A 12,009-nucleotide genomic window follows, 5' to 3' on the forward strand; every position below is an offset into this window, starting at 1 on the left:
TGAGTATATGGGTCTTCTTCTTGGTTCTTTCGGTAAAGTCACGTAGAATGGAAATAATAAAAAAATGAAAATATTACATGAAATAATTCTCACGACGTTTCGGCCACAACGCAAGCAGCCGTCCTCAGGTCTGTCGAGAAGACAGAGAGTCATTCAGATTCTGTCAGACCTGTTCGTCACCTGAGGACAGCTGCTTGCGTTGTGGCCGAAACGTCATGATAATTATTTTATTATGTTTTATTTTCATTATTTTATTATTTCCATTCTACGTGACTTTACCGAAGGAACCAATAAGATGAATCCCTGCAGTCACGAAAGCTTTAAATCGAAATTTATATGGGTCTTATTTGAGTCTCTAGCCACCATGTAACCCTATGGGTCATATGTAAGCCTATATGAGTCTGAAATGTGGTCTATGGGTCCATGGTAAGTCTATGAGTCCTACATCTACACTCTGGGTCCTATGATAGTCTACGGGTTTTCTGTGAGTTTATGGGTCTCATGTTGGCCTACGACTCCTGCGCTGCATAATTTGAGACCCGACTTAACATATCCGTCTTCTTGGTTCTTTCGGTAAAGTCACGTAGAAGGGAAGTAATAAGTAATAAAATAATAAAAAATAATAATAAAAAACAAAACATAATGTGAGAATTATTTTATTCTGTTTTGTTTTTATTATTTTATTACTTCCCTTCTACGTGACTTTACCGAAAGAACCAAGAAGATGAATCCCTGCAGTCACGAAAGCTTTAAATCGAAATTTAACATATCCGGGCATAGATTTGCACGACTGAAGTTGTAATGGCAGGCAGTTGCGGTGGCGGAACAAATTTGACAAGAGCTCAGAAATGGGGCTTGTATCTGCAAAAGTTCAGGCCACGCGTGACCGAAATGTTAATTTACAAAACACAGATGTAAAATTAATGCCGCGTAAACGCTGCTAGGGGGGGGGGGGGGCGATGTTATGTTTGTGTACGACGCGTAAATCGCATTGTTGCTGTTGCGGTGCCCGATGATTATAATTTTCGTAAAATGAGTTTATCGAACGGCGAAAATAAAGCCCCGTTCACAATTTCGGAACAAAAGTATTTCCTGTAATATGAGAAAAGAAAAATAACTAAACCATGAAAACGGAGAAACGTCTCTGAAAAGGCACAAATTACCGAGCACGGATATGCGCGGGCGTGCGTTTATATTTAAGTGCACATTTAAAGTGTCACTGCTCACGTGTCTATTTTTACATTGAGAATAATGTTCCAGCGAAGACTTTTTTTTTATCAAAATTATCATCGCTGAGTGAAAAGAAAGGCAATGACATTTCGGCTAAATTGCCTTCCTTATAATAACTTAAGGAATCAGGACCACTTCTTCCAAGGAGACGAATTGACAAAGAAAGGGAGGGGAGGGAGATATAAAATGAATTTAAACAGTGCAGTATTTTGTCTATTTTTTCAAGACAAAGAGACACTTAGAGAGAGCCGTTGAATGGAAGGCTCTCTCAAAAGATCTATGCTGAGACGTTTTAATAGGAGGTGGCTGAGTGGTTCGGTGGGGTTTATAATGACCTTGTCAGAGAGAGACACAGAGCACGTGGAGCTGATATGCTGGGTTTCAGCTGCTGCCTGTGATTAAACGGTGTTCTCAAGTGTAGTCAGTTGATGGTCTTAGCCGTGGTTCGTTGATGGTCTAAGCTTTAGTAAATTTACGGCCTTAGCGATCGCCAAGTGATGGTCTTAGCTACAGGTCAGGTGATGTTCTCAACCTGGACGCCAATGATTGTATGAAAAAAAACAGCGAATTAAAAAAAAATATTTCTTAATTTATCTCATAAAACACACTGAGCAGAGGACTGACAGCGATTATGATGAAGGAGTGGCGAGTTCTTCATCCAGCAGTAGATTGCCCATGGCTGATGATGATGATGACGAGTTAATTTGGCTTATGCCAGCTTTGATAATGAAACATTTTAGTTGGACAGTTTTGACCGTTGGATTAAATGTATTGAACACGGTATTAAATTACTCAGGAAAGCCTCACTCTCTGAAGTCTCATGACTGTCGGATAAAAAATAATACACAAAAAACCCTGGCTAAAGGATTCAATCGACAAAAAAGGTTCAAGGCCTGTGACCCATCCACATTCATCATCAGCCATGCTTCATCCACTGCTGGATGAAGTCCCTACCCCCCACCTCGCAGTATTCACGATGCAACGGTCATGGTGGCGAGATGTTAACTACCTCGCCCGGTATACAGTAGTTGGTCACGTGGATTTTTTCCTCCACATTTAGAAACAACGTGTGCTTGGCTGCTCTAAACTTTTACGCGATAAGCCAATCCGTTGAGCTATGATTTGTGACCTGCAACACGAGTTGATCTCGTAGCTTCATCTCCTCGGCGGGCGATGAGTGGGAACTATTCACCCCCAACTTTGGCCGACGCTCCATTGGCACATATATTTATTTATTTCTCCCCAGATAAGGCCCACTGAGCTGTACAAGCTCTTTTTTTCATCAGCGACCTGGCCACCAAATTATAGCTCAATGAAGTGGCTCATCAGGTGGGAATTCATCGCAGCCAAATGTTCCGAACGCACGTTTCTAAATGTGGAGGGAAAAACCGGAGGACCCAGAGAAAAATTCACACGACCACGGGGAGAACATGCAAAGTCCAAATATACAAGCGTCATGGTCGGGATCGAACCCACGACTTCCTACATACCAGGCGAGGGAGTTAATATCTCACCACCGTGGCGCCCCAACTACCTTGTCTTAACCACCTTGTCATCACCATCCCTTTCCCAACAGCCAAACTCGACGTCTACCTGACTGGCTCTCGGAACCCACGCCGCTCCCTCTTTCTGCCTTCCCAGTGTAATTCCACAACGGGGCTCCCGAATGCGCTACCCCCACAGCCACACACAACCCCCGAAGGGTTTGCATCTGAACGCAGACAGCTGGGTTATTATAAAAGGAAATATGAAAGCAAGATAGTTTGTTTTTTAAGACAGAGCCAGGAAAAACGGCAGCACAAAAAAGGGGCCCTTTAATTCCTCTTCAATAACAAAACAAACAAACAAAAATGCAACCCGATCCCTGGTGGCCCTGAAAATAATGCCGCGATAAAGAGACGTGATTAATGACGCCGTGAAGCCGAACTTGAAATGCGCGGCTGGCGGTTGGCGGGTGGCGTGCGGTGGTGGCCGTGGTGCGCGTGGACCGTGAACTTTTGCGATGTCGGAGTCAAGAAGCTCGATTAATTCCGTCGCTCGCGTCGCGCAAACGGACACCGCGCCGCTACCTATAGCGATCGATGCTGGCGCCGCCACCGCCGCCACCACTACCACCACCACTGCCACCACTGCCGCCACCACCACCACCACCGCCGCCACCATTACCGCAACCACCACTGCCATCGCCACCACCACCACCATCACCACCACCACCGCTGCCACCACTACCACTGCCACCATCACCGCCGCCACCACCGCCAAAACTACAGAAACTGGTTTAACGTGCAAAGTGAAAACTTGTGGGAGGCATCCGTCGTGGAAATAAAGGCGCAGTGACCGATGCGACGCGGCGCTCTCACCAAATATTTTTCCAGGTCGCTGCGAGACTGGACTTGGTGGGCACTTGCCCAGTAGTAGCCACGACGGTCATAGTGAGAGGTGCGCCGGACGTGCTGTGCTGGACGTAATGTTCGCCATGGTGACGTTCGGTTCTGATTTTTGTTGTTGTCGCCGTAGTCATTATTCCCCCGGACGAAATCATTCGAAACTGCGCGAGGTCACTCAGCGATTGCATTGACAAAAAAGGGGATTTATAACTGCACGTTATGCGCGGTTTGCAGAACCGCGCATAACGCGATGGACTAATCAATGTGAAGTGGCCGCGAGGCGTGTGGACAAAGCACCCTTGCCAAAAGAACGCGATTTAAAAAAAAAGTTAAGTAATTATAATAAAGGCGAAAATTTCAGGATCGCAGATGCCGCCCGGTCCATATTCTGGGAGCATGTCACGACGGCCGATGCCGTATTGGGCGCGTTTGAAATTCGCGTCGTTATTTACACCCTGACTGCAAATGCATTTGCAAGCCCGGCGGGATATCTTCACGCCAGGCCGGACAGAATTTCTATTTCGTCCACGGGAAAAAGAAGAAAAAAGAAACGCATTTTTTTTCCCCCTTTTCGATAGCAAGCAATTTCAAATTATTTCTGGACTTTGGAAACATGAGGCTGGTTCATATATATATATGTGTGTGTACATAATGTGTTATTTATTATTATTATTATTTTCATGACAACTGGTTGTAGCAGCTTGTCTCCTCCAATTCAAACTCGCGTGTTAATTTTTCCGCCAGTGCCTTAATCCTGCGATTATTATCGGACGCAAGCTGCTCAAATCCGTTTGTGTTGCGGCGTGAAAGTGCTCTCCGCTAAGATAAATGAACGGGGTAATCTTTTGTTTGTTTGTTTGCACGTGTTGAGTTGTTTGCATTAAAAGGAAATGTTTAGATATTTTTTGCACGTTTAGTTCTTTATAACAACAACAAAATCAATCCTTTCACGCGCACTCACGCACGCTTGCAGACGCACGCGCGCTCGCGCAAAGACCAAACAACGATCACCCCCCTCCTCCCCCGCCGTTAAGAAGGCTGTTGGGGTAAGTGCTGTTTGCGAGCATCTGTTAAGGCCGCATTGGGGCATTAGCAGGTGGTGGTGTGGCTAAAACCACGAACAGACACCTTTCGTTAAGGCTGAATTGACCTTTTGGAGGCCCAAGACCAGTTCAGATAATCGTGTTGGCTATGAGCGGGAATTGGCACTCGGGCTCGTGCGCCCCGCAACCGGCCGTCGTCGCGCATGATCGATCGAGGAAAATCAACGATATTTGATCATCAACATCTGCCCGGAAATTGGTGTAGAGAATCGTGGCGAAAGAGCACGGGGGCTTTGTGAAGCCGATATCTCATTGGTTACCGACAGGAGCGAGAATTACTGGCCACTGGTGGCAGAGCATCGCTGAGCGCTTTCGATCTCATTAAGTGTCACAACTCCTCGCGAGAGGCAAATTACTTGGTCCACCAATGGCGGTCAGAATGTTAGCAATGATCCACAGCCGCATGGTTCTGAGTTCGACTCCAGCTCAAAGGTCAACAGCGTATCTTCGCGTGGCCATTACAGCGACTCGCATTTGTTTCCGGGTCAGACCGTCTGGTAGTTTAATTCCAGCATGATATTTGTTGAGCCCTCCACCACCCGACGATATGGAATGCGTGTGTGTGGAACTTCTTTTGCACCATTTGTAGTCAACCGTGCTAATCGGAGGTGTGGGGGAAGGACAACAAACCAAGCACAAAAGGCAATTCACGCTCGCAAAGACACTACAGTATCGCACGTGGCCCGGGTGACGATTACAATTCTGACCGATAGATCCGCCGCACGTCATGAGGATGAGCACTCCTAGCGACGGAATCCAACGTCGACGTTGGACTTTGTCGTGCCACTCGGACTGCCGTGAGTGCCGCCTGGGGAGCGGGCACGGAAATCGAGCGCTCGCTAGTCGAGGGCATAAGACCACCACGTGGCCTAACCCACCATCGCTTGGGTGGGTTGGTGGCTGACTCACTGGTGTAAATGTGGCGTGGATGGATAGGTACTTGGGTGCGTAGGCGGTTAGGTGGGTAAATGGGTATTTGGGTGAATGGGTGGGTAGGTGGGAGGGTGAGTGGATAGTTGGGTGTCGGTAGTTGGTGTCTGACTGGCTGTATGCATGTAGCACTTCTGTCGCACCGTACTTGGCAAAGTATGCTAATTGGAGGTGCCGGGGAAGAACGAAAAACTGAACACAAAAAGCAGTTGGAAAGAAATGATTCTTCAATCTCGACTTAAAAGTGCATAGCTCCAGTCGCTTCCCAAGAACGTCAACAGAGTAACGTGCTGTAGATTGCTCTGATAAAACACTCTGCGGTTCAGTGGAAAGTCACCGTAGGCAAGGGTGGGCGGGGGTGGTATAAGGGTGGGGGTGTGATAACGGGGATGAGTTGGCTTCAAATAAATTGTGAAGCAGAACTAAAACCCGCATCATTTCCTAAGCTGCCCCACGTCCTACCCCTCGGCTATACCTCCCCTCCACCCAGTCGATACCGATGCTTATCCACTCAGTGGAAACTCAGCTCCACTGCCCTGTGTCCCACATGCCCCCCGCTCCCCCGCCATCTCACCTCCTACCCCCTCGGCCACAGCTCCTCGGCGCCCGTCGCCGGCCCGCTCACCTTCTTTGCACTCGAGGGCGACGCGCGCCTCCAGGTTGTCCATCTGCGTCTGCAGCCGCTCCAGGTTGAGGTCACTCTCGCGCGATTTGCGCTTGTAGGCGATGAGCATCGCCACGACGACCAGCGAGAGCAGCCCGCCTCCCGTCGCCATGCCGACGATGGTGGGCAGCGTGAGCAACTTGTCCGGGTAGAGCTGGACGGTGATGGCGGCGAATTCCACGCCGCCCACGCACACCTAGCGCCGCGCAAAGGTAGAGACAAAGATCCCCCGGATAGCCTTAGGAGACTGTTGGGCACGAGTGCTGGTGGCTATATCGCTCTTTAACAGAAGCGACCTGGCCACAAAAAACGATAGCTTAACAGAGTGGCTCATTATCGTCACGTGGAAATTCATCGCAGCCAAATGCTCTGAACGCACGTCGATTCTAAATGTGGAGGGAAAAGCCGGAGGACCCGGAGAACAATCCATGCGACCACCGGGAGAACATGCAAATTCCAACTATACAGCAGGCGTCAGTTTCGGGATCGAACCCACGACCTCTTGTATACCAGGCGAGGTAGTTAACACCTCGCCACTGCGGCGCCCATACACAACGCAAGGCACACAGCGCGGACAGAAGGGAACACGACGTTTTAAATAAAACTACTTTCAAATGAAACAAAAAACACACGATAGATTTGCTTCTTCAAAGTAAGGCATTAGCGGCATTACAGAAAAAAGGGCTTCGCAGCAACCCAAAGGAATTCCCGGAATAAAATAAATTATGTATTTTTCAGAGAACAACAAAAACAACAATAATAATAATGGGAATAAAACCGTAAACAAAATACTTTAAAGAGGAGATTGTTCAGCGGACTGGGATGTTTGATAATTAAGAGCCATGTTTGTCAATTAATTGCGTTTGTGGAGAGTTTTTTGTAATTGGCAAATAAACATTTTTTTCAGTAATTTCACTCTGAAATATGTATTTTCCCGTGTCGTGCCCATCCGTCCATTTGTTCCTTTGTATGTGCATTCATCCATCTCCCCATCATTTGTTGCCTGTCTGTCCATCTATCTATCTATCCAACTGATCATCTGTCAATCTGCCCAATTATCCTTTTAGCTGTCTATCTATCGGTCCATTCATCTGTCCGTCTATCTGCCCATCCGCTCACGTGTCTGTCAATTATGCCATCCATCCATCCCTTCCAACCGATCATCTGTATGTCCTTACATCTGTCCATCTATCTATATCTCTGTCCGTCTATCAGTCTGTCTGCCTGCCTGTCCATCCGTCTCTTCATCCATGCACTCATATCTCAATGAATGTGTCAATCCATCTATATTTCTATCTATCTATCCGCTCACGTGTCTACTATTTCTGCCATCCATCCATCTTTCTCAACCATCCACCCGTTTATCCATCTATGTGTCTGATAATCTTTCCGTTCGTCTCCACATCAGCACGTCCGTCGGTGTCACCTTACACCTGCCACAATCAACCGTGTACATTTCCATCTTATCATTTCGAACATTTATTTGTTGACTTACAAGTCTTTCAAGTTCCAATTAGATTGCCTTTAATTTACAATCACGCTACTCCGCCTTCATCTCTCCAGCCACCGCTTTCTTTCCAACTCCTCTCATTAAACATTTCCATTCGTCTGAGCATTTCGCTCGGCACTCGTGGTTGAAACCAAGCCACCGAGGTTGAAAGGCACGTCCCTTTACAAAAGATAGCAGGTGTTCGAGCATAAGCAGATCCAACGTCGGGAGCATTCCAAGTCATCGAATTAGCTTCGTTTGATGTTGTTTTCAGGGGTTAATCAATTTGGACATCGAGCGAGCGATGAAAGGAAGCGCCCAAACCAATGGCGGAATAAGAGACAAAAAGAAATACAATTAGCCGACAGAAACTAATGAATATAAAAAAAATACAAAAAGGGGAATTATAATAATGCTCTTCTGCTGCGCGGCGTTTCTTTTCGTGCCGTCGGTGTGAACCGCGCGTTCGTCCCGCCCGACGTCCGACGTTCCGCCCCACCCGCCTGCCTGCCTGCTGACCGGCAGCGTCTGGAGGAACTGCATGGAGTGGCTCTCACGCCCTGGCGCGGTGGTGGGGCGCGGTCCGCACCGGTGGCTGCTGGAGTTTTTCCGTAGGCCGGCCGATGTGATTAATTCACTTTGTCACTCGTGCACACGTGGTGAACGCCTTGCACTGTGCACACATGGTGGAAGCCATCCGTCGTCATCAACCATGGTCAATCCACTCCTGGATGAAGGCCCTCCCGCAAGCCACTGCCACCTCTCACGATTCTCCGATGTCATTCCATTGCTATATCTCCGTCGGTTTGACGTTATCTTGACCCATTCCATTAATTGGCTGCCATTCCGTTATTATTCTTAATCAATGGCCGTAATTGTCATTATCGTCATCATTATCGCCTTCTAGCAATGTAACGTCCCCCAAGCCCACTCTTATTAATGCTTTTATTCACGCCATTACCCTGCGCATGATATCTCATCCGCATGTTCCTCTTTATATCTCTCAACGCAATTCCAAGCGTGCGTCTCCCCGTTTTCCTTTGCGCACTTTTCAGTTTTCATTCCACATTTTTACCTGGTTGATGAACGCTTCAAGGGGGTAAAGGCGCAGCCCTGCAAATGCTCGTCTCACGTTACCGTTGGCGGAAGAAACTTACACCACAGGGGACTCGAGAGGGTCTTTGGTCTGCGACTTCCGCGCCGATCGTACGTCTTGGAAGAGGTGGGAGCATCCCCACTTTACCCCACCTATCGACTAACTGTGGCGGTACCCATGGACCGAGGTGGAGAGGATTTGAGAAACTTGCACCGTCGTTTCAACAACTGCCACGCCGGGTGGTGGAATCTAAACTAAGCTAACAAAACTATTTTTTATTTTACCAGGTAGGGCCCAATGAGCTATGTAGCCCTTTTGTGGAAGCGACCTGACCACAAGTGTGAGCTCAACGGAGAGCCGCATCACGTACAAATGTATAGCATCCAAAGACTCCAACAGGCACGTCGATTCTAAAAGTGGAGGGAAACACCAGAGGACCCGGAGAAAAATCCACGTGACCACGGAGAGAAGGACGTGAAAAAACTTCAAATGAACAGGCGTCAGGGCTGGGCTCAAACCCACGACCTCCTGCGAACCAGGTGAGGTGGTTAACGTTTCGCTACCGCAGTGCGATGTTAACTACCTTGGCGACCTCTGGATCGCAAGTTCGGCGCGCTGCCCAACCGTTGGCACCACGGCTCGCTAAGCGACAGACAGCGAGAGACAGATTCACGGGACGATTTGGTTCTTCCCGCGACACTCGTGGGTTGTGGGGATGGGGGGCTTACCGTCAGCGTGTGCCGGCCGGTGAGGTTGGGAGGGCATTCGACGAGCAGCTGGGTCTCGGAGATCGCCACGGTGCACACGCGGCCCCCCACGAGCGCTGTGTAGTTGAGGCGGAGCCCCCCGGAAGAGGGCGGCGGCGTCAGGTTGCGGCCCTGTTTTTTGTTTTTTTCAGGGGAGACAGGAGTGTGATTTTGTTGTGATTTTGTTTTTGTCTCTTGATTCTCTATCTGCCTGTGTGTGTCTTTGTCATGGCTCCCTCAATTGTGTGTGTTTCTCTTGGTGAGATAGCGGAAATTTAAACGTGTTGTTCAACACATTCACACTGTGTTGTTAAACACATTTATACAGGGTGCTTCAAAGAAATGTTTTCACACTTCTGAGAATTAGCACTTCTGAGAACCACGACAAATGTGCCTCCTCCGTGTTCTGGAGACTACTTGGAGACATTCCAGGCACGCGTTGACAACGATGGCGAACAAGTGGAGACTCTTTGACTTTTTGAAGCCATTAACGTTACATTCGTTATCATGTTACAGTGTATTATCCGTTCTTAAATCCTTTATATTAAGTTCGCTTGCTTGCTTGCTTGCGTGCTTGCGTGCTTGCTTGCTTGCTTACGACCGTGCAAATATTTCGGTCGTGTTTTAACCCACTTCCCGTGATCCAATCGAGCTGACATTTTCCACACAGACTCGTTGTGCGTGACAATACATTTTTGTGAAAATGTTTTTCCTAAATTTTACACTGGAATTTTTTTTAAAATATTTAATTACCAATTGCTTAATGCTGGCAGACAATCATCTGACCCATAGGTGGCAGCCATCTCAAGCCAGAGGACGAGAGGACTCTAGCCGCCACGCATATAAAGGATTTATAGTGAAAAACTTTGTTTTTACGGGTTAATTTTTTTTTCTATTAAAAACGACAGTCCCATATAAGTGTTAAAAACACATTTTAAGCGCCCTGAATTTACGCAGTCTAACCCAACAAAAGCTTTATGTATATCGGTCACGACAGCCTACTACGTGTTAAACTCTCTCACCTGTCTCGTTCATTCTGTTTCATCTGCCCGTCTCTCTTCCCCATGATTTTTTGTTCGCTTAAAATTGTCTTCATCATTTTATTTCTCTCCCGTGCCTGTCCTGTCTTTGCGTCTCTCTCAATCTCGTCTGCCTCTTTCTTCCGTCTGTCCATCTCATTTATTGTCCCGTCCGTCTGAATTGCCCTGCTCTTATCTGTACGACTGCCTCATTTGCTTATTGTCTCTTATCAAGAAAGTGATCGTGACGAAGCGGAAAATATAAATCATTATCTTAAATTAAGAGTAATGCATTCATTCGAAACGTCTCACCAACCAACATGTTCTCGGTGTGCATAAACAGAGACACCCCTTACCGTCGACATGCGCCGTTGATAATATTTGGTTATTTCGGTAAAGTCACGTAGGTATACAATAAAATAAATTAAATCACGACGTTTCGATTGCAACACAAGCGACCGTCAGATACAGCAGGAGAACTGCTGACATTCAAATTTATTTTACTTCATACCTATGTGACTTTACTGAAAGAACCAAAGAGGATGGATCTCTGCAGTCACGAAAACTTCAGATCTAGATACACTGTTGAGTCGTGTGCCGTTAGCAAGCACCTATTTAGGCCGTTGTGGTGCACAAGGTGATGATGTGGTGTGACCGGCGCTCTCTGACTCACCCCACAGCGATGTCACTTACACACACACACCGGAACCACGGGGGACTACTCCTTTAAAATGCAGAGACGACCAGGCACTCAGAACTTTGCCCGGGCCGTCACTCGCCACTGGCGTGAGCCGTGGCTGGGGAATCGGAACTCAAGGCTTGATGGGGGCCGGGTTTTTTTTTTCTCCCAGTAGCGCTGTCGAGTAAAACCCGCTGGGTGACGCTCGCGCACGCGTGTGCACGTGTGGTAGAATGCAAGCGCACACACAGATCACCGTTCACACCAAGTTAAAATCGACGGCGCCCGGTGGCTAACGGATATGGCATAATTCTAAATGTATGACTAATCACAGCTGCTGGGCAAACTTCTGTAGAAGCACGTTTACAGAAAACACGACCCCACGTTTTGCAGGTGGCTAGTGTTTGAAATTTTGTACTGTTGTCTCTAAATATTATTTTGGGCAGTTTAATTAATGGCATTACTTAATATCGTAATTTTTCTATGCTAACGTGTATATATGTGTATTTACGGGTATATTTAATTGTATATTTATATGTTTTACCGAAATAAAAACATAGCAAAGCTAACTTTTGCAGAATGTATGTACAGCAATCCAGCTTGCTATCCGCGATTTTGGCTATCCGTGAATTGCATCTGGAACTGCATCAAGAGAGAAAGTGATGT

The 12,009-nt window shown here is 47.3% G+C and overlaps 1 protein-coding gene across 1 annotated transcript in view; it reads right to left on the reverse strand.

Annotated features, from left to right (window-relative positions):
* Window positions 1-12,009, reverse strand: part of LOC144729502 (plexin-A2-like) — a 101,255-nt gene that overhangs the window by 41,358 nt on the left and 47,888 nt on the right. The window contains exons 11-12 of the mRNA XM_078609838.1: window positions 9,628-9,777; window positions 6,276-6,510 (exon numbers count right to left, since the gene is read on the reverse strand). Coding sequence (XP_078465964.1) covers window positions 6,276-6,510; window positions 9,628-9,777 — 385 coding nt within the window. The remainder of the gene's footprint in view (window positions 1-6,275; window positions 6,511-9,627; window positions 9,778-12,009) is intronic.

The sequence above is a fragment of the Lampetra planeri genome, chromosome 32 (genome assembly GCF_965212315.1).
Source record: "Lampetra planeri chromosome 32, kcLamPlan1.2.h2, whole genome shotgun sequence".
In the NCBI taxonomy this organism is placed as follows: Eukaryota; Metazoa; Chordata; class Hyperoartia; order Petromyzontiformes; family Petromyzontidae; genus Lampetra; species Lampetra planeri.